Raw genomic sequence first — 27,353 nt, forward strand, 5'->3', positions numbered from 1 at the left:
ACAACTCGATTAATAACAAAAATTGAAAATTTGATGAATGATGATAATGTGGAAACTAAAGAAAAGATCGAAGAATTAATACATTGTAAAGAACAGTTAATAGATAAAAATAAAAGTTTAAAAGCAATAAATAATCGAATTGAACCACTAATTAAAAGTGAGGAAATAGAAACTGAAATTACTGGAATTGAAGAATATTCTGAAAAAATAATAAAGTGGCAATCTCGAATCGCAAGATTTTTGAAAGAAAATAATAAAGAAAGTAGAGGAGAAGAATCATTTAACAGCACGCAATATGAAAAATCTAAAATTGTTCCAAACAGTAATGCAGTTAAACTTCCAAAATTAAACATAAATAAATTTTACGGTGAAACAACATTATGGCTTGAATTTTGGAATCAATTTGAAATCGCGATCCATGAAAACGAAAGTTTAACTGAGATACAAAAATTTACTTATTTAAAGAGTTTACTGGGTGGAATTGCATTAAATGCCATTAAAGGGTTTGCTTTGACTAAAGAAAATTATATGAAAAGTATAGAATTGTTAAAAGATAGATTTGGGCGCGAAGATTTAGTGATTAATAGTCATATGAATCGTCTATTAAATCTTGATCCCGTAAAAAATTCTAGTGATATTAGAGCATTACGGAATTTATATGATAATTTAGAAGTAAACATTAGATCTTTAGAACGCTTAAGTGTAGTCTTTGGAACATATGGACATTTATTATGCCCTATATTATTAAAACTAATACCAGAAGATTTAACTTTAGAATACAACCGCAAACGAAAATCAAAATCAGAATTTAATGTTTCGGAATTAATTCAATTTATTAAGGAAGAAATTCAAGTACGCGAATCATCTACATTATTTCATGATAATGTTAAGAAAAATAAACACTATAACTATTATAATCCCAGGGAAATAATAAATAACAAAAAACAGTTCAGATCGAATATTCCCACAGCTTCAGCATTGGCTACTAATGTAAAATTTAATTGTGTATTTTGTAAATCAGAACATGATTCATTTATTTGTGAAAAAATGTCGGTTTCTGAAAAAAAGAGAAAGATTAATGCGCGAAGGTCGTTGCTTTAAATGTTTCCGTAAATCACATTTAAGTTCACAATGTAGGAGTAAAATTAGTCCTTGTAAAAAATGTAATAGTAAATCTCATCATGAAATAATTTGTTTTGGAATTCCGAAAACTCAAAACGAAAGTTCGCTAGAAACCGCAGAGAAAAATACAGTTGTAGCCAGCGTTTCTCATGTCGAAGAGGGACAAAAAGGGGAATTTCAGTCAGTGTTTTTACAAACATGTGTTGCGAATTTGCATTTGGCAGACAGAACGCAGGAGATAAATATTTTATTTGATTCCGCATCGATGAGGTCATTCATTACTAGAGAATTAGCTCAAAAGCTTAATCTCCCGATAATTAGAAAGGAAAATTTATTAGTTTATACTTTTGGAAGCCGTGAACCGCAAGAAAAAACATTTGATATAGTAAAGGCGAGTATAAGCAATAAAAAATATCCTACTCGAAGGTCCGAGTTTGAATTATTGGTTTCAAGTACCATAACACGTGCATCTTTCCCACCTCATAATAATAAAATAAAGTTGCTGCTTGAGGATTTTGCGCTTACTGATTTATGCCTTTCGAAAGGAATAAATTCCATTGATATATTAATTGGAGCAGATTATTATTGGAAACTCCACACTGGGTACATAAAGGAGTTGACTAAAGATTTGTTTTTTGTCGAAACATTACTCGGAGGAAGCATAACTGGGATTACTCATTCAGATTTAAAAAAAGACTCTATCATTGAAAATTTGTGTTATTGTAAGGAAAAATTTAATTGTGAGGAATTAACTAGTGAAAATAATTCTTGTGATGATATAAATTTACAGTTACGGAAATTTTGGGATATTGAAAGCTTAGGCATAAATGATAAAATTCAGAATACACCTTTAGAGCAAGAAACTTTAAAACAGTTTGAACAAAATATAAAACTTCAGGATGGCAGATACGTAGTTAAATTACCATTTAAAGATGAGGTAAACATTTCTGACAATTTTAATTTATCTAAAAGAAGGTTAATTAGTTTAACATCGCGTTTTAATAAAAATCCTTCTTTGCATGATAATTATGCTAGTGTTTTTAAAGAACAATTATCGGAAGGAATAATAGAACCTGTTAATGATAAATCAATAGTTCCAAATATGGTTTATTACTTACCTCACCATCCAGTAATTAGAAATGATAAACAAACTACAAAGTTACGGATAGTTTTCGATGCTTCGGCTAAAGAAAAAAATTGCTACTCTCTAAATGATAACTTATTATCGGGTCCCAATCTAAACCCTAATCTTTTAATTTTACTATTAAAATTTCGCGAGTTTAAGATATGAATAATTGCTGATTGTGAAAAGGCTTTCCTACAATTAATTGATGAACATGATAGGGACTTTCTTAGATTTCTTTGGTCAGAGCAATTCCCTCCCAAGAAAATTGAGGTTTTTCGCAATAGAACCGTAACTTTCGGAGTAAAATCATCAACATTTTTACTGGCTGGAACAATAAAGTATCATATCAAAAATTATAAAGAATCTCATCCTTTGGCGTGTAAGGTTTTAAATGAAAATTTGTATGTCGACGATTTTATTACTGGTACAAATACGATTGAAGATGGACTACTATTATCCAGGGACACTAAATTAATATTAAAGGATGCATCAATAAATCTTAGGAAGTGGAAGAGTAATTCTAAGGAGTTATGCCAAAAATGGCAAGACACAAAATTTGAAAAATATCCTAGTGAAGAAACAGTACCTTTAAAAGTTTTAGGATTAATTTGGAATACTTTAAAGGATGAATTTAATTTAGATTTAAGTTCTTTAATTGACTCTTTAGAAAATGTGAAAAAAACTAAGAGAAGCGTATTACGCATATCATCGAAATTATTTGATCCAATGGAATATATATAACAGCATTCACGATTAGAATTAAAATTCTTCTTCAAGAAATTTGGGAACAAGGCTTAGAATGGGATGAGGAATTCGGAGATATTTTAAGACTGAAATGGGAAAAATGGTATAAGGAAGTAAATGTATTAAAGGAACTTTCACTACCAAGATATTATTTTCATGAAGAAGATAGCTGTTCCGAAGTAGGGAATTATAAGATAATTATATTTTGTGACGCAAGTGAGAAGGCGTATGGAGCGATTGCATATATTCGATATGAAAGAAATCAAAATTTTTACGTAAGCTTTGTTACTTCAAAGGCACGCGTTGCACCATTGAAGAAGTTGAGTCTACCAAGATTAGAACTGATGGCCACTCTTATAGGTTCCAGATTATTGGATACTTTAAGGAAAGTGTTTCAAAATAAATAACAACTATATTCTATATTCTGACTCAACCATAGCCCTTAGTTGGATTCGAGGAAATGCAAATCAGTGGAAGACATTTATTTCAAACAGAGTAAGTGAGATCCAAACTTTAGCAGATCCTACTCATTGGAAGTACATAAAGGGAAATGATAATCCAGCTGATATCATATCAAGAGGATGCAGTGCTAATGATTTGCTCTCAAGTGCAATTATTTTTAATGGACCAACATGGTTGACATTAAGCGAAGAAAAATGGCCGAAAAATGAAGAAAATTTTAGAAGAGCAGATGTAGATGAAGAAAAGAGATCAAAATTTATTGCAGTTAATTATGCAAGTGAAAATAATGTTCACGATTCAATTTTCGATATCCACAAATTTAGTTCTATTAAGAAGGTTTTCCGAATAAAAGCCTGGATTAGAAGATTTATAACAAATTTGAGACTGAAGAAAGAAGATAGAATCAAAAATGTTTTAACTGCAGAAGAATTAGAAGAAGCTGAAAACCTTTGGTTGAGACACGTACAAGCAAAGAACTACAGTAAGGATATAGATTGCTTAAAGGAAGGACAACATTTACAGAAGTGCTCAAAAATCAGAGACTTAAATCCGTTCATTTCTGACAAAGGGATTCTACTTGTGGGTGGAAGACTACAGCACTCCAATTTGAACTATTATGAAAAACATCCTATACTATTACCATCAAAAACTAAATTTACAGAACTGATAGTGAAAGAAGCACACGAAAAGACCCTACACTCTGGCATTTCAGACACACTAACACAGGTACGAGAGAAATTTTGGATTCCGAAAGGTCGGCAATTTATTAAGTCAATAATTGGAAGATGCGTCTTATGTAAAAAATCCAATGTTCGATCAGGAAGAGAAATTATGGCTCCTCTTCCTAAGGACAGAATAGAACAGTCACCTCCATTTTCAGTTACTGGCCTGGATTTTGCTGGACCCTTATTTGTGAAAGACTCTGACAGTAAGTTTTACATCATGCTATGCACCTGTGCAGTTACACGAGCGATACACCTGGAAATTGTTTCCAAATTAACAACTGAAGCATTTTTACTTGCTTTTCGTCGCTTCATATCCAGAAGAGGACTTTGTTCTGTTATTTATTCAGACAATGCTCAGACGTTCAAACGAGCTGAGTTTGAATTGAAAAGAATGTGGACTATTTTGAGCAGTTCTGAAGTGAGTGAGTTTTATTCCTCAAGGGGAATAAGGTGGAAATTCATCGTTGAAAGAGCACGCTGTTACAGACTCTCCAGATACTTTTCCTCTAACGCCATCCCACATGCTACTTGGAAGACGATTAATAAGTTTACCGTCAGTCAAGTTATCCGGTATTGACTGCATGATTGACAAAAAAATGATAATTAAAAAATTTAAATATCGAGAAAGACTTATAAATCAATTTTGGAAGAAATGGAAAAGGGATTATCTTTTAAATTTAAGAGCTGTCAATTATGTAAATTTGGATAAAGGTAATCAAAATTTTAAGGTAAATGATATTGTTTTGATTCATGATGACAAACTTCCAAGGAGCATGTGGAAACTTGGAAAAATTGTGGAAACATTTCAAGGACGTGATAACAAAATAAGAGCATGTGCTTTGAAAACAGATACGTCAATAATAAAACGTCCTATAAATTTATTATATAATTTAGAAACAGAGCAATTAAATTAATATGAACATTCTATTTGAACTTTAAATTCACATTTATTATTATTTGAACATTTTATTTTAATATATTACTTAAGATAATCATTTAACTTACAAATTAAGTTTATCTTAAGATATTTTTTGAACTTTTTTGATTTAAAGAAAATATGCATACATATATATTTTCTTGTTTAAATGCATGTTTGTTTAAAATTGAAATATTTTGCATGTGAAAGAATTTGTGTTGTGAAAATTGCTTGATTTATTATTCATGATATGATAATTTAATTTCATCAATTGATATTTACTTAAATTTCAATAATTTTATTTATAAGGTAATAATTTGTTAAAGGTTTGAACTAATGCTCATGAAACATATTATTTTAAGAATTCGATTAATATTATTGCATTATAATCTTTATATAATTAAGAAGAGCTCATATTGTAAAAAAGGTAAGTTTATATTATTTTAAATACCTTACATTTGAGAAAAATAACTTTGATTAATATATGAAATGACTAAATTGTTATGAACTAAGAGTTCATCGGGGGGAAGTGTGTTAATAATATTTCTCCTTATTAATTATAATTTCTAAAGCTCAATAGATGGCGCTCTGCGCAGTAATGTAAAATCATTAGTTTCTAATTAGTTTCCTCCATGACACTGTACCATTATCATCATCCTTCTTGTTATTAAATATATATTATGTTAAAAGGCGTTTGTTATAATTGAAACCCCGAGATCTGAGATGATATCACCGCAACTAATAACCAGTACGTAATTTTTTTTTTTTCTTGTAAGTTCATTGCCGAAAAGTCCCTCTTAACAGCTGCAGTACTCCCAGACAGAGAAAACATCAATTCCACCATGCGCAGTATGTTGCTATATTTCTAGATTAGAGGGTCATTTTAGAAGTGAGGCGCTAGACTCTTGTAAGATAACAAAAATTGAAAATGTATCACCAACATTAACGGGAAAATGGCCGTCCGCGCGGACGTCAGATTCGAGAAATTCGTTGTTCGCGGGGAATTTTTGACCGCCGAGGACGGGCGGACGGGTTGGTTTTTCGAGCCCTGGCTAAAACTATGATTGCCCACCTCATGACGTCACGCCGCACATAGATCTCGAAAATCACAACTAAAGGATATGAAAACTGTGCTGTCTATACTTTCTGTAAGAAATGAGTTGAATGTTCGACACTTTTCTGATAATAGCAGTCAAACTTTACACTGCTAACAAATTATTTATTTTCAAAAATATAGTATTCATTCATTTTCTTATAGTATTAAAAAAATAACATTTTAAAGTTAGAAAGATTTCTCAATGGTTGTCGTTATCGTTTTCTAATTTTAGTTTTTAACTTTTGCTGTTAAATAAAAGAAAGCATATGTAGGCACTTTTATAGTTACAGTTAGTTCGATAACAATAGTTTATTAATTGGGCTGTCTAATTTTAATATAAATATACACCGAAGAGCCATTACATTATGACCACCCTTCCATCTATAACAATGGGCTCGCCCAGGTTTTCATGGTTTCTCGCCCAGGAACAATGTTTTCATGGGGCACATTAGGACCCATAATCTTCATAGAACAATCCCTGACGTCTGTAAGCTACTTGAACATAGTTGCAGACCAGGTTTACTATGGCATTCATGGCAACAGTTTTTCCTGCGGGGGATGGTGTTTACCAATAGGATAATGCACCATGTCATAAGGGTCGAATCGTCGAGGGACATTCCAGTGACTTTCAAGTCATGTCTTGGCCCCCAAATTCACCTGACCTTAATCCAATAGAGCCTTTGTGGTCCTACTTAGAAAACCAAATTCGTGCCGCCACGCTACCCCCTCGCAATGTGAGGGAATTGCAGGACCAGTTGGTGAGCGCTTGGTACCAGATACCTCAGACTACCTATCAGCACCTTGTGGAATCAATGCCACGGCGGGTGCTAGCAATTTTGAGGGCTAAAGGTGGTCCTACATGTAATTAGCAGGGTGGTCATAATGTAATGGCTCTTCGCTGTATATATATATATATATAGATAGATAGATAGGTAGGTAGGTAGGTAGATTATGATGGTAATATTACACATAAATGTTATGAATAATGACATAAAAAAATGCATTCATTATGATATTGGAAGAATTTTAATCATTAATAACTTTTACTTTCGAAGTTAATGATTTAATTTTCTTTGTATTTTCTCATTTTGTGTTTTATAATAATTCTTGCCGGTCGTTAATAATTCAGGTGAGAAGAAAATCACCTCGAAATTAAATATTACGTCATTCTAAAATTCTTATGTCCCCCTATGTAACATATACATAATTTTTAATATTAAAAAATTTAATTGTTCACTTAAGAAACTTAAATGATAGGTTTTAGGAAGAAATCACTAGGAAATTGTTAACGAAACACAGTAAATAAATTTTCAAAACATATAATGAAAAATTATAATTCAAATAGTTTTAATAAAGATTTTTCAATAATAATTTAATATTTTAATTTAGTGAGATCCTTGCTGCACAGAGATTTTATGTTAGGTTCCAATTTGGTTAGATTCCGTCTCAAGTATCCCCGTTGTATTATATCCAGACGATTTCTTTTTTTAGCAGTAAATCATTTACAGCACTAAATCCAAATTCAGCTAAATATGAAGATGGAAACGGTAGCAATAGTTTTCTTGCACATTTGGTTGAATTTGGGTATTTGATTTTCTCACAAAGCCATGCCATCACTCCCTTTATATTAAATAAAGTTTTAACTGACTCATCATTTTGCATTTTTGCGAGTTCCTCTTGATACTGCATCATCCATGTTGGAAAATCTATTTGTTTTAAATCAGAGAATCTTTCTTTTAAATCAGCCAATAGAATTTTCAGATGATCGACAATAACAAGTAATGTGGTATTATTTACTTCACATTTTTGGTGCCAATGTTGTTAATATATATCTGACATAACTCAATAAGGGTAATGAAACCAAATATCTTCGCTTTTGCATCAACAAGAGTTTTATTTGTTCCTGGAAGTTGCTTATTTAATATATTTAGTTTTTCAAGATATCGGCTGAATAACTCAAAAATGCTTTATCATCGACTGTTAACAGATACTTCATTTTAGGTTTGTCGCTTAAAAAATCATTAAGAATATCAAACAGTTCCATAAATCTTTTCAGTTCCCTTTAGAGAGCCATCTTACTTCAGTGAGAAGTAAAAGTCTCACATGGTCTGCATTTTGTTCTTCACAAAATAACTTGAAGAGAAGCTCACATTTGGCATTAGCTTTAATATCATTGATGCATTTTATTATTGATCGTAGTACTTTATTTAGAATGGGCAAGATGTTTCTAGCTACCAAGTTTTCCCTATGCAATAACACAATGCACGAGAATCATTTCTGGATTCTCATCTTTCATCAATTTCAAGAGGCCATTTTTCTCAGGAACACCATCTGCAGCACAAGATGTTATGTATTTATTGGTATATTATTGACATCTATATACTTTTTTAGCTTATTATATATATATCGTTGGAGGTCATGGTGCTTTCTAATCATTTACAGAACAACATTTCTTCAGCAAAATGCCCTTTATCAATATATCTTACGTAAGCTATCAATACTGCCACACTGTCTATAAACGTTGATTCATCCATTTGCACTGAGAATTTTCCTGTTTTCAGCATGTTGTTTTCAATATCTTCACTCATTTCGTCTATTCTTCTGCTAACAGTATTGTTACTGAGTGGCATAGCTTTTACATCTTTGTCATCTTTTTCAAGAATCGTTTTAATAGATGCTGATATTGACGGTTTTATTAAATTCTCTCCTGTAGTATGATTTTTTCCATATTTATCGATGAATAAAAAAATTTGATAACTAGCCTCAAGAATACGATTATGAGTTGAAGTGTGAGCAGTAAATAGAGACTTTACTGTTGTCCTCTTTTCAAAATTTTTCTTTAAAGTTTGAAAGTCCACGCGTAGTCTGCTGCAGGGAGGTTAACTTGACGATGCCAAAAACCTAGTTGATATTCTGGTCTCGTCAAAAGAATTTATTATATTTATTGGCTGCAATTATTTAAGAATTAGATTTTTTCTTTCAATTTTGGCACCGAAATCTAGCATTGCATTTAAATGGCCCGGAGCAAAAGGGTTAAACTCGTGTCGAGTCCCTTTTCGAATTGCCCCCATCAACAATCAAATTGCCCCCCAGTGGGGCGTGGGCCCCACGTTGGGAAACACTGGTTAAGAGCGTTTTTCTTTCTTCTTTTTTTTCTTTCTTTTTTTTTTTTTTTTTTAAGTTTTTATTTTAGAAAAAATTTTTATATGGAAAAATTCTTTTGATAGTTTTTTTCCCCCCCTATTTTTCATCATTTAACTTTTTTTTCTCCAGTATAGATAACATAAACTATTTCTATCCTGAGCAAAACTTTTATCACATTGTAATTTGATTGGTTGGTTTTTATCAGAAACTTTTTTATTAGTTACCTGGTTAGCATTGAATCGCAGTATTTTTTTTAATAAAAAAAATAGTGGATTCCGTTTTTTAATTCTAAAACATTTTCTTATATTTTTCCATTTTTGGTTCTTAACACTAGAAAGACGGAAACTTAGTATATACCTATATTGCCCGAAAGCAGTCAAAATGACTGCATTGGGAAAGAATAACTATTATGTAAAGAAATTTGTTTAAAATTAATTTTTAATATTATTTACAGTCATACAACAAGTTATTAATAAGTATTAACAAAAAAAAACTTACTTCACTCGGAAAAAAATAATTTATTCATTATTTGAACAGTTTAAGCAAATGAAAATGGAAATCTTCTTATGTGTACATCTTCCGCAAACATACTTTTGACATTTTTCACATATATTATTTTTTTTTTTTGCTTTTGTGGCAAAGTCGTACTTGACAAATTTTGCGTTTGTTAGAATATGTTGTATTTGATGATGTTGCAGTTGATCTTTGTGGGTCTCCATGTTCTGATGAATTTTTCTGCCTTGCAGCTCTGTAATCGGTGGAAAGTTGTTCTGCTTATTGAAACAAGAACTGTTTTCGTTGCATTTGTATTCCTCTCGCTTCTTTGTAAAGGATCCAAGCATTTATAGCAGCCAAATCTAAAATATTGAAAAATATTTGGAGGAGCCATCTACGAGAACTAGATTTTACTGTATATTTTCTGCCCATTTGATCCGCCATATCAACTCCAAATTTTGTTTTGTTATAAAATTGAATAGAGTCCAGGAACATTTTTTTTATTACTTTTATCAATTTTCACAAATTTATGCCTGGAACTTAGAACAGCTACTCTCTTATTCGGTTTGCTTTTATATATTGTAAGGACACAATTTTGTGATTTATATAGAAGAGTAGAAAAAAGAGACATGCTATCCTTCGTTTGTTTGGCTGCTTTGGGTAGCTCTCTTTTATTTCCTCTAATAGTTCCAACTAGTGTTGTTTTTTTCGGACAATAATTTAGTCGCGAGTGACATGCTAGTGAAAAAGTTATCGGTCGTGATATTCCTTCCGCAGCTTGTATATGGCTCGACAAGTTTCAGAACAACGTGTTCACTGAGAAGCATTGACGATGGTCGTTGTTCATCTTTCCCAAAGTAAGGAAAACCATTCAAAACGTACTTGCTTCTAACATCTGATGCAAACCAGAATTTGATGCCAAATTTGTTGGGTTTATTAGGCATATACTGTATAAACTTGCACCTGGCTTTTGTCGGAAATAATTGCTCGTCAACTGTTATATTTTGCCCTGGTTGATAGCAAGATTGACTATTTTAAATGAATTTGTCTCATATTTCCGAAACCAAGGCAAATTTATTTGTTTGGAGACGTTTACTTCTTTCGGTTTTTTTGTCAAAACGAATAAATCGTAGGATTTGCTTGAACTTATCTCTGGTCATATTTCTTCTAAAAAATTCGGGACCCCACTTTGCTGACCATAAATAACTCAGTTTTAAATTATCTGCCTCGTAGGCTCCACGAGCATATAAAATCCTAATAAATGCACGGATTTCCGGTAATGTTGTTGTCCAATCGTTCCCCAAAATTCGGCGGCCTTCTTCATCTGTGCAGTTTTTTATATGTTCGATAATATAGTTATCTATTATCAGCGAGAATGAACTGACAAGATTATCTGCCATAATGTTCCTTTTTGCGTAGCCTGTTGGACTTTTCACACCCTTGAAAACACAAGTAGATGGTAACCTTCCAGGAATTCCACCTTCGTCAAATTTTAACCACACAGTACCATCGGCAGCTGTTTCGGTCTCTTGAAAGGTGTTATCAGTTTCTTCATCAGAGTCTGAACTACTTAGCACCCTACACCTTTTCCTGGACACATTGATGACACTTTCATTTTCATCGTTGGTGATCGCCTCTTCATCGCTATCTTCAACATCAGATGTCTCATTTTGAATATAATCCGATTCATCTTCAGATGATAGTTCCTAATTTTTTGTATCTGATTCTATATCGGAGCACTGCTCACCTATGTTCTTTAGCTTTTCCAATAACTCCCTTCTATTCGACATTTCTTTCATGAATTTAGGGCACAAAAGAAATTAACTGAACAACGTGTCAGAGCGACTATCACTGCATAAAGCAGGCCTATCCTAAGGCGACACGTGTGCAGCTCACGGTTATTACGTTGAAGCGCGTTCAAGGGGAACGAGGCGTGTGGGCAAAAATCAGTCACCATTTACTACACGAGGAGTCTTCGGCTGGCGAAGATCGAACCCACAACCCCCTTGGACTTGTGCCCAGTGCCCTATAAACCAGGCTATCCCGGCTTTCCCAAGTAGTCAAAATGACTGCTTTTAGGCAATATAGGTATAACACACATTTTTTTTACCAGAAATGACAGAGGGGTGGCAATTACAATGATTAATAAACGCTTCTATATGTTGTACAAAAAGTCATAAAATTCTAAGAAGCTGTGTCATTATGTACATAATTGTTTTTCAAATTGAAATTGAAAAGCAGTCAAAATGACTTCCTTAGGCAATCTAGTGTTAATAACTATATCGATATAACAATTCAATTTCAAATAGGATTGTATCCAATGTAATTTTATCCAGGTTTCATTTATTTAGTTCAGTGTCAACGATAATATTTATCTTATAAATGTTTGTAACCCATCCAATAACGTTTTAAATATAATACAATTTATTTTTTTAAAAATTTTATAGTTTTTAACTATAAATAATCTCCATGCCATTTATGACAAAAACAAATTCTTTTTATTCTTGTAGTAGATTTTTGTAGGAACTAATAATTTTCAGTTTTTTCATAAATTAGTTATTATGAGGATGTGATAGTAATTCATATTAAAGACTAATTAATATTCAAAAAATTATGTTGAGCATGTAGAATTGTTTGCGTAATATTTCTGTATCTAACTTATATATTTGGTGTCAAGTATTTTGTATAGAAAATGTTTTTCTGTTTTTAGTTCAGGAAATCGAAGAGAGAGGAAGCACTTCCCCTGTTCGATAAAGAATGCTAAAGATTAATTAAATGATAATGTGTTTCTGTATTAATTTTTCCATATTTGTATGTATGAGAAATATGATTCAGAAAAGTATGAAATGTAAAGTTTAGGTTGATCAGGTTGATATTAGATCATTAAATTTAGTAGAGCGATTTCGCAGGCATTAATTACGTTTTAAATCTAATAAGAAGATAATATAATTTTTTTGTTTGTTGTTGCTTATTTACAAATATTTTTTTCATGTCTTTGGGATGTCCCTTCTCTTAAAAAAAGGGGGATATTCCATTTTTTTTCGCTTGCATAAGTAAGAATAACAAAAAATTTTCTTCTTAAAATTTAATAAGCCACAATAAAAAAGAAACGCTACCATGCTACACTGAAGAAATATTCAGTGCAACTGATGATTCGCTTTAAACGGTCTAAGTACTACATCACATCGCAACTTAACAATTCTTTCATTTCTTATACTTTTGTTTTTACAGCAGTTAATAAAACAAAGATTGAATTTTTTAGTATTTAAAGGGAGAATTGCACTGTTCTATAGTTAATATTTTACAGCAGGTATTCGATTAAAAAAAGAATTTGAATTTAGCTTTTGAATTTAGCTTTGAATTTAGCTTTTTAAAAAAATCTTTAACAATGAAAATTAATCTATAATTCTTAAGATTCAATACATTTAAGAGAAAATATATATCTTTTAAATTAATAAAAATATTCCTCAATATATTGCAAAAATATTTCACAGTCGAAAAATTTACATTAGATATACAATATTTCTAAATTTAGTTTCTTAAATCACTTATTTAGAGTATCCAATAACTCAGTATTAACGTAAAATTTAAGGGTATTTAAAACTCAGCAATAAAGAATTTTATTTATTTATTTTTTTAAAAAATTACTTTTAAAACTAATTTTTTTTTCTTTTTCTATATAAAATTGTGCACTTTTAATTAGATTTCATACAGAGATAACAATAGCTCGTAAAAAACTTGGAAATTATCAGATAAATATTGCGTTTTTTAAACGACTATTTTGTAATCTCTTTTTACAACATTTATCACTCACTTCCTGTGAACGCTATACCACAGGAGTAATTTTTCATCGCCACTCTTCTTTCACCTTCAGAACATGATTTAGGTAAATTTAGAGTAAATACAGAAAAGAAATGTTCCAAAATAATGCAAGCAAAATGCAAGCAAATCATTGGCAGAGAATTTCCCCATTCCATAATCCTCTCATAAATTTGTTTTGATAAAATGAAAATTTCTTTTCAGTATTTGAAACTTTATAACTTACTATGTCACTTACATTAAATTATATATGGAAGAGAATTTGCGACGAAAAATTTCTCTCGGGCTATAGCGTCCATTCATTGTGTGTGAAACTCGAGCATCATCATAGTTCACAAAAGGATTAAAATCCTTCTTCACTCAATGAAACAGATCATTCATCGTGATACTGATGGGAGAATAAAATAATGAATCAATAACCGAAATCTTTCATTATTTCAACTCTCTCTCTATGTGAGGAGGAGAAATGGGAAGACTTGTTTTTCTTTGAGATATTAGGACGAACAAGTGAGATTACGAAATGAGGGTTTGTGGCATCTTCCTTTCTTTAGTAACACCCCCGGTCATTGACAGCATCTCATGATGTTACGCAGCGGAGACATCCAAGACAAAAGCAGCCTTATTTGAATCTCTTGCCTTCACTACACCACGCGTCTGAAATTCTAAATGCGGTAAAATCGGACACAATTAGTTTTGGGCACCCCCGAAATTATATATAACTTGATTAATGAACTATTCGGTTCGATAAGTAAGATGATGTAGACATAAAATGTTTTCCTTATTTTCGTAATTTAAACATATATATATATATATATATATATATATATATATATATATATATATATATATATATATATATATATATATATATATATATATACAGGGTGTCCCAAAAGGTCGTTTACAAACTTAACATGCTGGTCTGTCATATCATGATGAACAAGATTTACATAGGAACTTGTGGTCCGAAAATTAAAACTGCGACAGCTAGAGGGCGATAATTGCACGAAAACGGGAGAGAGGGAAAAACAATCATTTCAGGCGTGGACGTTGAAGGCGAAGGATGAATGAGTTTAGTAACGCAAAAATGGCCAACATGCATTACGTATACGGCGCCGCTGATGGAAATGGACGAGCCGCGGCACGGACGTACCTTGAGCGCTTCCCAAACAGACGTCAGCCAAGTCATGTTTTGTTTGGACGATTGCACCGCAGATTATGTGAATCAGGTGCTTTCGTACACTAGCCACATCGGTCGAGAACGTGCTACACGCACACCTGTCGTAGAGGAAACCGTGCTACAGGAGTATGCCATCAACCCGCAAATAAGTCTCCGAGAAGGCGAACGTGTCTTGGGTGTAGCTCGTTCCACCATGACTCTGTGAAACGTGCATTGAGGCGAATGGAAGGAATTTTGAGCATTTGCTGTGTTGTAATGATGTTTTATAATAAAAATCATATTAACACCGCTATCGATATCATTTTTTTCTCCTCATCCAAACCTGCACTTATCGCCCTCTAGCGGTCTCAGTTCTAATTTTCGGACTCAAGTTCCTATGTAAATCTTGTTCATCATGATATGACAGACCAGCATGTTAAGTTTGTAAACGACCTTTTGGGACACCCTGTATATATATATATATATATATATATATATATATATATATATATATATATATATATATATATATATATATATATATATATATATATATATATATATAGCTGCAAACTTGGACAGCCGTTGAGAAAGAAAAACTTCTTAGTAGTAGCAACATTTTAGCAGTTTAACGAACGTATTAAATCTTCAGTTTAAAGTTTCAAATTTCAACCTACCACGACACATCAATATTTTAAAATATATGATCTATTTGTTAGCCTATTTAGCTCTTCAATGTTTAATTATTAAAAATTCTTTCCAACTGTACTTGTTCATTTACGACCAATTTATAAAAACTTTTTTAGCGACCGTTATATATATATATATATATGTCAGAAGGCGTAACAACCCTCCAAACATACAATAAAACTACGCCGCTGGACACACAATGAATTTATTGATTAAATCTGACAGTCTTATTTCTAAATATGCTTGTTGATGCTACATCATTAAAAATCAACAACTTAGAAATTCTCTAGATAAGCGAAAATAAGTGTCTAAAAAGAGCTGTTATAGAACAATCAACTTACCTTTAAAACAATGTAGGCATCCCCAGTATAAAAATTTCCGTACTCTGCACTCGGAACAGATTTCACTTCAAAATTCTGTAATGTGAAACAATATATTAAAACATCACTATCCTTCATAATTACTGTTATACATTAATGACCAAATATCATCATCGGACAGCAAAAAAGACATCCCGGTTTAAAAAAAAAATTGCAAAAATATATATATATATATATATATATATATATATATATATATATATATATATATATATATATATATATATATATATATATATATATATAGAAAAAGAGAGAGATCGAAAAGAATAAAGAAAATTTCATTTTTGTCAGATGTAGGGTTCATGCGTTTTCTATCACAACTGAAAATTATTAATCCATGATGTAGAAAAAAGAAAAGTAGAAAATAAAGAGAAAAGTGGAGAAAATATAGAGAAAAGTGGAGAAAATAAAGAGAAAAGTGGAGAAAATAAAGAGAAGAGTGGAGAAAATAAAGAGAAAAGTGGAGAAAATAAAGAGAAAAGTGGAGAAAATATAGAGAAAAGTGGAGAAAATATAGAGAAAAGTGGAGAAAATAAAGAGAAAAGTGGAGAAAATAAAGAGAAGAGTGGAGAAAATAAAGAGAAAAGTGGAGAAAATAAAGAGAAAAGTGGAGAAAATATAGAGAAAAGTGGAGAAAATATAGAGAAAAGTGGAGAAAATAAAGAGAAAAGTGGGCGATAATCCTCGGGGAGGTGATGAGTATTAAAAAGAAAATAAATTAAAACAATGATAAAAAGCTAGCGAAAATTTACACGAAACCGATCTAATTTAGACAAAGAATTACGAAGTTTTTAAAAAAAATCTGATATTTCTCGTCCACTCAGAATTAAGAAATAGGTTGAACAATTGCTTGACACCTCTCACAAACTGTTAACCGAAAGCATAACGAACGATGACCAATAGAGTTTTCAAATCTTAATTATCAACGCTTCTTCCAGATTCAACTTAAAAAATATATGTATACTCCTGTTTTAATTATTTTACTTCTAATATCTGTCCAATCAGGGATGAGTTGGTAAAAAACCGTAAAAGCTAAAAATAGAAATACAAAAACGTTGTACACAAAACAAATTTCAAATAATAGAAAAAAATTCCTGAAATTTAAGCAAGTGTATATAGGGAGCATGCATTCGTAGAACATCATCAATGCTTTAGTAAAAAAAAGAATAAATCTCGAATTATGAACAATGCAGAATACATTTTTTTTTTAAATCTTGTGTGAATTTTGATGTGAATGGGAAGATTTTTTATATCACTTGAATACAAATCGAGATGTGTCATGTTAAATCGCGTGAATATTCGATCAGGATATGATTATTAAATCCAGTAAATGCAATTTTAAATCACGTTTACATAGGTACGAAAACGTGTAAAAAACGAAGTTCGAAAAAAAGAGTAAGTTTCTTAGAAAATGCAATATTTTTAATATTGTTAAATTTTTTAAAAAAAAGAGCAGAATTCCACCGAAAAATTGGAAAAAGTCATCCTTGTGTTCCTTTTGCAAAAAAAAAATAAATAAATAAAAGAATAGAAGGAAAAAAAAGAAAAAGAAATTACATTTTCACTTTTCTTCTTCCAATTCAGTATTATCGATGTTTATAGCGACAACTGGTGGTTTTTTGAGAAAAGAGAGAGAAGATGATCAATCAACATCAAAAGCAGAGATTTTTTTTTTTTTTTGTCAGGGGCATTCCTCATTTACTTACCGAGCAGACTGATAAAAAAAAAACGTATGACAAAGAAGGATTGATTATAAAATTCGTAGCAAAACAGATGACCCAAATATCCCTTCATAAAACACTGTTTTTAGAAATGTCACATAAAAATAGGCCGTCATCTAATGGAAGAAACATTTTTATAGTCAACTATAAATTCATGTTTTATTGTCCACATAAATGTTAATCATCATCCAACTCCAAAATTTCTTTCATTTTTATTTGGAAACAACCTTAAATCTAGTGCGTTTCGGACAGAAAAATGTTGCATTTGCTTATTCTAAACTAGCCCCGTTTTTCGTAAATGAAAAGAATAAATTACTAATGAACAACAGTACACTATCATGCACAATGCTGAAACGCCAAATAATTCCAATCTTCTTTATTTATCATTATTTGTTGAATGTGTCGATGACTTTACATTATTAGATTAACACGTATTTTAATAGTTCGTCCCATCGAAATAAAATATTCAATTCATCAATGGTAATAGTTTTTTAGGGTCTCTTTAACAAATGAGTAGCATTTCTCCATTTATTTCGCTTTTCATACAATTTTGTACTTCGATTAGTAATTAAGCGTAACAAATAAACACGTGGGTAACTTTAGGAAATAATTCGGAGACCACTTTGACCATTCAGATAATCTGGCATTATTAATTAAAAAATAATTAAGTATCACAGCAATGAACAAAAACTTTTTTTAATGAGCGCTCAGCAAACATCCTATTTGACAACACTGAATCGTCGTTAAAACAATAGCTTTATAAAACAATATCGTTAAAAGTTAGGATTCTTAATTTGTTGTACTTCCTGTTGAAAGTACAGGCACCACAAACTCTTTATTTTTATTCCTTTAACATTTCTTACATGAAACATTTTTACAACTATGTTGATGAACTTATCTTGTTTCATATGTAGCTCGATAAAACGAGAACGACAAAATGCTTTTTATAACAAATAGTATCTCTCTGATCCTCTTTCAACGAAATATATTTGATTGTGTCCCTTCTTATAGTTTATCCTTACTGAATTGATTCACGTAAAAACAGCATGATATAGACGATTCAGTATTTGTTTAAATTATGAAAGAAAAAACAGTTAAAATAACAATCAGTTAGTGAGATTCCCTACTCAAAATGACGTTTTGTTTACAGAGGAAATAAAGCGAGAGAAATATTATTTTTCCTATTGTTTATCCCTTTTCAAAGCATCTTATTTTAAACATTCAAACTCTAAACAAAATACTTATTGGAGAAAGAAATTCTTGAATAGGGAGATAAAAAAAATCTGACTTTGACAAATAAGACAAAATGTAATGCTCGTTTTTATCACTTTCACCTTATTTCAGCTTCTGAATCCTCTCTGTGGGGACAGCCAATCTGGGGGTTTCATATGCCATCAGATCCACCAAAATTGCTATTGTCAAGAAGTACTTTCTTTTAGACAAACCTCTTTGGAAGAATCTGATGGCCCAGTGTGGCAATAAAAACTGTGGATCTGAAGCCATTTTCAAGAGAAATCCTTGGGTGATGAGGATCAGTTTCTAAGACGTCTTTAGTTGGATCTTCGACTGATGAGAACTGACTATGGGGCTCTCACTGGAGTGGGTCGTGGAAGTTCCAATAACATCTGAAGGACCAAGAGGAAGAACCCCGGAAGGACAAATCTCTTGATTCAAAGGTAAGTTCAAACGATGATCTTGATTTTTCAGAGTTTCAGGGTCAGACATAACTAACTCTATGATCAGCATCTATGCTTGGAATTGATGAAGCAGTTAAAAGGAGATTTTCCTCCTTAGGTACTTGCCATTCCAATTCTTTTTTTTATCTTATAATCTTTTATGGTAACAGAATCAATCTCCATCATAGCATTGCTGCTTCTAGTCTCTTGGCTAAAAGGTTGAATTTGACATTACTCTTATACAAGAGCCTTGGATCCATAAGGGACGTAAAGGGTTTTTTATGACCTCTCCCCCCAAGAACCTGCATCTTGGCTAGATCTAATAAAAAAAAAAAATACCCTTAACCTCGTCAACTTTCACCACAGGGATTGAGTTGCTGTTATTTTATGACAAAAAAATCAGCTTCTGACTTTATCATCGTTTCTCTCCCTTCCCACTGACTGATGCTGCGAAGGCAATAACTAGCTATTGTAGTTCTGGCTGTAAACTCATCTTCTGCTGCAATGCTCGGCACACAGTGTGAGAAAGTAGGTATTGTTACCCGTGGGGAGGATGTATTTTATTTTATAACTTATTTGTCCTTATTAAAGGCAATGAATCTACCTTTGTTAAGTGTAACAGATGGGAAGTCATTGACCTTACTTTATGTAATTCCATTTCTATAGATCACATTATGCGATTTTCTATCTATAGATATCGTGCCCCATTCAGTACAAACTTCGAAATGGTTTTGCCCATTAAATTGTAAAATTCGATTTATTTATTTTTTTTAATTGTTACATAGTATAGTTTTACGGACAAAAAAAGGGATTATTTTAATCAGGGGACTCGATGTTAATATGTATTGTAAATAAATGTAGATAGTCTTCTAAAATTTCTTTTCTTAAATTTTTGTTTTCTTTGAAGATGCTTTTAAAGTGAACATCTATGTTCAACAAATTGCTAATTTCTCCATTTGAGAAAAAGAATGAGTCCGACGGCTTAAAATATGAAATTCAAACAATATAGCTAAAAATTTTAATAATTTTTCAAATTACAAATTTTACATTTGCGTCTGAAAAACGAATATTAACTAACTTACATTTTTAAAACATTTGCCAGAAATGGCTGCTGTTTATCTGCCTCTGTCTTCTTTTCCCTGCAGAGCTGAAAGCAAAGTTTCCACCAAGATTTCTGTTTCACTCAGCAGAGGCTTTTTACATTTATTCATAGCATGCCAATGCTACGAATAACCTTTCATACAGCTCATTAATTATTCTTTACCACATATCAAAGCGAAACATTCTTTCTTTTACGATTTAAATTTATTTTTGCTTTTGTAATTATGAAATTCACGTCACAAAAATAGACACAAAAAAAAAAGAGTTTGGAGACAAAATTTCAATAAAATACGAGTTTTTTTTTTTTTTTTTTTTTCATTTATTTCTCAGGAACTATTTGATCGAATTTGCTCAAATTTTGTATTTTGCCATTTAAAATTTCCTTTTTTCAAATGATAAAAAAAATAAAAATTTTGTACCTTACAATTCTAAAGTTTTTCCACAATCATTATATAAAATTAAAAATAATGAAAGTTATATTTTGAATGAAATTATCTTTAGAAAAACAAATTTTATAATTGGAACTTTAACAATTCACTTCAACAAAATTTGGGATACAGTGAAATACACAAAAAGAGTGAAGTTAACAGTTGAAGGATCCAAACCGTGCACCTGACCAAACTATTAAAACAATATTTCCAGATTTCGGCTACTATATATTGGGGGTCAGAAATTCGAATCCGTCGAAAAAAGGCATATTTAATCAGAGGAAGTACGTTTTTGTGTCTAATTTCCTACCTTAAAATATCGTTTGTCCAAATTAATTGGTATATTTGGATCATTCTCAGGATCCATTAAGAACGAGTCCTAGATCCGATTATCAGATCAATAGTTGTTCCGGTGAGTTCATTTATTTTTTGCGCACTGTACATTCATTTGAAGTGTGTATATATACATATCTCTTACACGGCGACAAAAAAAAGCCTCATTACAACTCCTAGAATGACAATGCTAGAAAATCGATCAATGATTGCCGCTAAAAATTTCACATACCAAATCTAGCTGAGATGGCTCAACATATAGCGCTTTTAAAAACAGAAACTGAAATAACCAGAGAGAGCATAAGCTAGGCAGAAGTGACTAGCCTTTGTCGATCGATCTCTATTTCAGTATTTTGTCGAAAGCGCTTTTTTTCACGAATTTATATATTACGAATTTATTTGACGATTTTTGATTTATATCACGAATTTATTTGTTTTACTAGAATTTATTTGTTTATGCAGGTTTTTCCATTGCAATTCACTTATTTCAATTTTTAATAGACTTAATTATAGCCAAAATTTTAACCTTTTTAAAGAGATATCAGTTTTAGAAATCTATCTATCTATATTATATAAAACGCTAATACGTATGTATCAATAAAACCGATATTTTTTTTCTCGCGTTGGCAACAGTTTTCATTTTTAATTGATAGGCTTCGGCGCGCAAGAGCACGTAGTGAGCATCATATGTCTAATCGGGTGAATTCTCTTCGAATTATCAAAAACATTCTCACAAAATTATCTTCATCGAAGCAGATGCTTTGCATCCGGCGTTCAGTACTATTTCACATTGTTTTACAGCACATGGTTTTAGCCCTCTGGTGGGAAAGACTTTAAAACAAAACTTACAACAGTTACTTTTTTCAACAACTGAAATTTAGAATAGCGTGATTAAGAAAAATATGAACTGCTTGCAATTTCAAATTAATATTGAAATGCACAGGTTTAGAATTTTCTACAGTGAAAAGTTTTCGGAATTGTGTTCAAAAAAGTATACAAAAGCTAGACGTTAAGAACGTATCCAATGAGCGAGCAAAGCGAGCATTGGATTGCGAAGCTATCCGAAATGAACTGCGAAAGCAGTTCCGGGGGTTGGCGAGCGCAAGCGAGCAGGGGGCGAAGCCTCCTAGTATTATATAAAACGCTAATACGTATGTATCAATAAAACCGATGATATTTCTTTCCTCGCGTTGGCAACAGTTTTCATTTTTAATTGATAGGCTTCGGCGCGCAAGAGCACGTAGTGAGCATTATATGGCTAATCTATATTATATAAAACGCTAATACGTTTTAATTGATAGGCTTCGACGCGCAAGAGCACGTAGTGAGCATCATATAGCTAATCTATCTATATATATATTTATCTTACACGGCACCAAAAAAAAGCTTCATTACAACTCCCCGAATGGCAACGTTAGAAAATCGACGAATGATTGCTGCTAAAAATGTCCCATGCCAAATCTAGCTCAGGTGGCTCAACATATAGCGCTTTTAAAAACGGAAACAATAACCAGAGTGAGCATCGTCAGGTTGTTCAATTCAGATTCATGCCCTAAAAACATGATAATAAAATTTAATGCCATCTAAAGGACTCTGTAATGGCACTAGATTAATTGTTACAAACTTGCAGCGTAATGTAATTGAAGCTAAACTGAGTGATGATGATGAAACAGGTACATTTTTCATTCCGAGAATATCTCTAATCCCCTCTGATAACAACATGCCGTTTTCTTTTAAGAGAAAACAATTTCCTATTAGGCTGGCCTTCTCCATGACTATAAATAAGTCACGAGGTCAGACTTTTGAGAAAATCAGTTTAGTATTGACTAAACAAGTTTTTAGTCATGGACAACTTTATGTTGGCCTGTCAAGAGTTAAGTCATTTGACAGCCTTTCAGTAATTGCTCCAAGATGCCAAATCTATAATTGTGTTTTCAAAGAAATTCTAAATGCTTAGTGTTAATTTCTTAAAGCTTTGCAGAAAAAAAAATGTTTTTTGGAAAAAATTTAATTGAAACTTCTATTGGCAGTAGCAAGGGGAACTGCCAAAATCAAAACTCTCCGATAAGAAATGCAGCATGGCGACCTCCACGTGGTATTTCTCGGGTAATGCTAACAGCCATGCATTTTAATTTATTGTATGTAAAACATCCTTATTTTGTTCTAAAATGTTATGTACTTTATCCCAAATGTTAATTAATATAGAAATTGATTTCAATAATGCTGATCACCAAAAAATATTTCATTTGGCGATAAAACAAATTTTTGTGTTCTTGAAAATGAAAGACTTTTTGAGGGTTATTATCTCACAAGGAAAAGTTAGGGTTTAAAGTTTATATTTTTAAATAATAAAATTTTTTTCTAAAATTTTCACAATTTCTAGCATTAAATAATTTATTATACACATTTAGTTGAATTTAGGTGAGTAACTGCAATATTTGATAATTTATTTTGCTAATATATTTTTCATTTAGCTAATGTTTTGATTTTTTCACCATGTACAATCTGAATAGCTAATATACTTTTTTAAAAACCAATAAGAACATTGATAGAATTCTTCTACATAAGTACAATACTATGTCTTTGATGATAAAATACTATGTCTTTGATGATAATATACTATGTCTTTGTGCTAGAACTTTGTGTTCATTGGCGAGCGAGCGCAGCGAGTCATTGTTCACGGCGTGAACCACATAGGATTGCGTAGCAATTCTCAGGGGTTGGCGAGCGTTAGCGAGCAGGGGGCGGAGCCTCCTAGTATTATATAAAACGCTAATACGTTTTAATTGATAGGCTTCGGTGCGCAAGAGCACGTAGTGAGCATTATATGTCTTATCGGGTGAATTCTCACCGAATTATCAAAAAAATTCTCACAAAATTATCTTCATCGAAGCCGATGCTTTACATCCGGCGTTCAGTACTATTTCATATTGTTTTACAACACATGGTTTTAGACCTCTGGTGAGAAAGACTTTAAAACAAAACTTACAACAGTTACTTTTCTCAACAACTGAAATTTAGAATAGTGTGATTAAGAAAAATATGTTAACTGTTTGCAATTTCAAATTAATATTGAAATGCACAGGTTTAGAATTTTCTACAGTGAAAAGTTTTCGGAACTTCTGTGTAAAAAAGTATACAAAAGCTAGACGTTAAGAACGTGTCCAATGAGCGTATGAAATGAACTGCGAAAGCATTTCCGGGGGTTGATGAGCTCCAGCGAGCAGGGGGCGAAGCCTCCTAGTTTTATCTTAAGAGGTTAGCGAGCAGCAGCCCACTAGTATGACACTATTGCTGATAACAGCAAAAGATTTTTTTCATTTTTATATAGGAATATAATTCAGCTGGTGGTTATCCAAATGCTTTAATAACTAAAAGGATTATGACTGGAAAATGAGGTGAAATTATATTCACTTTTTATATTAATTATCAGACATAAATAAAAAAAAAGGTCTTCTATTTTCTGTAGTAAAGAAAAATTCTTTTTTTCTCTAGACTCGTTATAAAACGAAGAAATTGCTGATGCGACATGATCTTCTGGCTCTAGACCAAGGACAACAAAGAAAATCACATTTCAAAAAACAATTATTTGCAAAAAATATTTAATAATTATAATTTTTATTACTCAATTTAATAGCGTTAGAAAATTTTTGAATGATATTTTAAATTTCCCGTCATGTTACGCAAATTAAAGTCGTTCTTTTAAATCTTTATTACCCAGAAGGTTTCTTTGGATTTTGTTTAAACATTGGATTTTGTTTAACACTATATAAATTTTTTTAAACCTTCTCATTCAAATAGTTTCGATCTTCTATCGTTACTGAATTAAATAACAGGGTGCGTAGCCGAGTCTTTAGACAAAAAATAAGCACCTTTAAATTACTTTTTAAGCACTCAAAAATATTTTTAAGCACTATATACATTATCAAAATGCAAAATAATTTTCAAAGACTTTACACCAGGAGTGTCAAACTGAAAAGCTAACTTGGGCCAAATGAGCAATGCTTAACTTTAGGTGGGCCGCAAAAAATATCAATGTTCATAGAAACAAATATTTTTATTTTGAATTGTAATAAACATATATAAAGTTAAATTATTGTTTACGTCCTGATACTTGACATCTCTTCTCTGCTACTATCTTTTCTATTTCGGGAGAAATGTTATTGGCCGAGACTACTTTCAAAATTGACTCAACGTGAGCATTATTAATATGGTTTCGGACAGGAGATTTATTTCCATTCATAACAGAAAATAATTGCTCTCACTGATAAGTACTTCCAAACATGGAAATGATTTCATACGCGAATTTTCGAGTATTTTCAAACCTTGCCGGTAAATATTCGTGAAATTCAGGCACACTCACTTCAATGAGTTTTGCCTTCAAATTTGAGTCGCACTGAATCTCAATCACTTCCATTTGCATGTAACTGGGTACTGAGTCTATATTTATTGAGAAAATCGAAAAAGACAAACAAAATCTGTCTTCCAAAGAATTCAAACCTTTAAATCTTGTTTCAAATTCTGTTCCAAGATTTGAAATTTTTTTCTGCGTATTTTTGATACAATGCAGTATCATCTAAACTAGATTTGTTCTAGTTGCACTGGGAAGTGCGTTAAATCTTCATTTTTCAGTTGCCTTTCCCAAAGAAATAGTTTACATATGAATGCTTTAATTATATCAAACATGTTCGTAATGATCTGATCTTCGCCTTGTAACAATAAATTTAAATCAGATAAGTGTTTGGTTACATCAACCATAAAAGATAAATCTTGCAACCATATTTGATGGGAGAACAAGCTTGTATCTTGATTTATAATTTGTAAAAACTTACATATTTTTTCTTTCAAATCCCAGAATTGTTTGAGAACCTTGGAGCAAGATAACCAACTTATCTCGCTATAGTAGGACAAACCTGATTATGTACTATTTAATTGATAGCTTAATGTGAAACGGACTCCATTTCAGCCAATTAGAATTTTACATTTTCGTGCATACAATTTAAAATGATCCGTATAGTTTATAAATAAAGTATATTATAATTTTATATGCTGGTTTCATTTCTAAATCACATTTCTATTTTATTTTTACTTTGCTTCTGATATATTGACTGGGCCACAAAAATTCTCATCTCGGGCCGTATGCGGCCCGCTAGTTTGACACCCCTGCTTTACACGATCGTGATAAAATAACTAGTTTCTGACTAGGATTTTTTTTCTTGATTTTATCAGCCATTATAAAAACATTAAGAGATTTTTCGGTTCGATATCGGAAGGGTCGAAAATGAAGCCCGACGATTATCTCACCGAACCCAGCTCAGACCTACGTTCGAACACTCGAGTATTTCATCAAACAAGTAAAATGATGGTCACTTTCATAGGCTACGAACCGACTATACGCCGATATGGATTGTGGTTGAATGAATTGTGAAAACATTGAATAGAACAATGTGAAAAGGACGATTTTGCATAATACCTGGCAAAAATTGACAGGGTAGAGAAAAAATTTCATTTTCGAAAATGGAAAATTAAACACTTTTTAAAAACACCCAATGAAAAAAGCACCTTTAAGGGCTTTTAAAAAACGAAAATCGAAACTAAGCACCATAAAGCATTTTTTAAAAATGATACGCACCATGAATAATAAAAATTTATAAAATTATTCAGTCGATACTATTTTCAAATTCTATGCTCTGTTCAGAAAAAACTGATTTGGGAAAGTAAACGCCCAAATCGTCTGAGTTCGCAATTATTTTCACATTAACCATTCCTTAGATTCTTGTTTGAAACTTGGTGCCAATGAGTCAGATAAATATTTCACTGAAGATTGAGACTGAATGAAAATGATTTGATAGACTGGTGATTTAGATGCAGTACTAATTATTCAAATTAATTTAACACTATAGGAATCCAAATGATTAACGGTCTGTGCATTAAATATATGCATACTGTTTGCACCTAAAAGATGAGTTTACTATTATATTTCAAATTAATTTAGTTTGACACACTGCACATTCCAAATTTATATCTTCTGAGAAACTGCATTCCAATTATCGAAATTTTACTTCACATATTAACTTTCTTTCCATCAATTAAATTCACCTATAGAACCTTTTCTACACTGAAAATGAGTTTTAACTGTTATTCAATGTAATCACATTGCCCATTACAAATAGGTGAATGAAGATTGACAATTAAGCCATCAAACTTAATGTT

At 31.6% G+C, this 27,353-nt stretch overlaps 1 protein-coding gene across 4 annotated transcripts in view; it reads right to left on the reverse strand.

The window, feature by feature from the left end:
- The window catches only part of Gel (Gelsolin), an 89,266-nt gene that overhangs the window by 59,648 nt on the left and 2,265 nt on the right, over positions 1–27,353 (reverse strand). For 2 of the 4 annotated variants that reach the window (XM_043054551.3, XM_043054552.3), the window contains exon 2: positions 15,840–15,914. The exons of the other annotated variants lie outside the window; for them this stretch is intronic. In XM_043054551.3, the coding sequence (XP_042910485.2) occupies positions 15,840–15,914 (75 nt within the window). The remainder of the gene's footprint in view (positions 1–15,839; positions 15,915–27,353) is intronic. 4 annotated transcript variants of the gene reach the window in all.

Source organism: Parasteatoda tepidariorum, chromosome 1 (assembly GCF_982258835.1).
Source record: "Parasteatoda tepidariorum strain Cologne lab strain chromosome 1, Ptep-v5.0, whole genome shotgun sequence".
In the NCBI taxonomy this organism is placed as follows: Eukaryota; Metazoa; Arthropoda; class Arachnida; order Araneae; family Theridiidae; genus Parasteatoda; species Parasteatoda tepidariorum.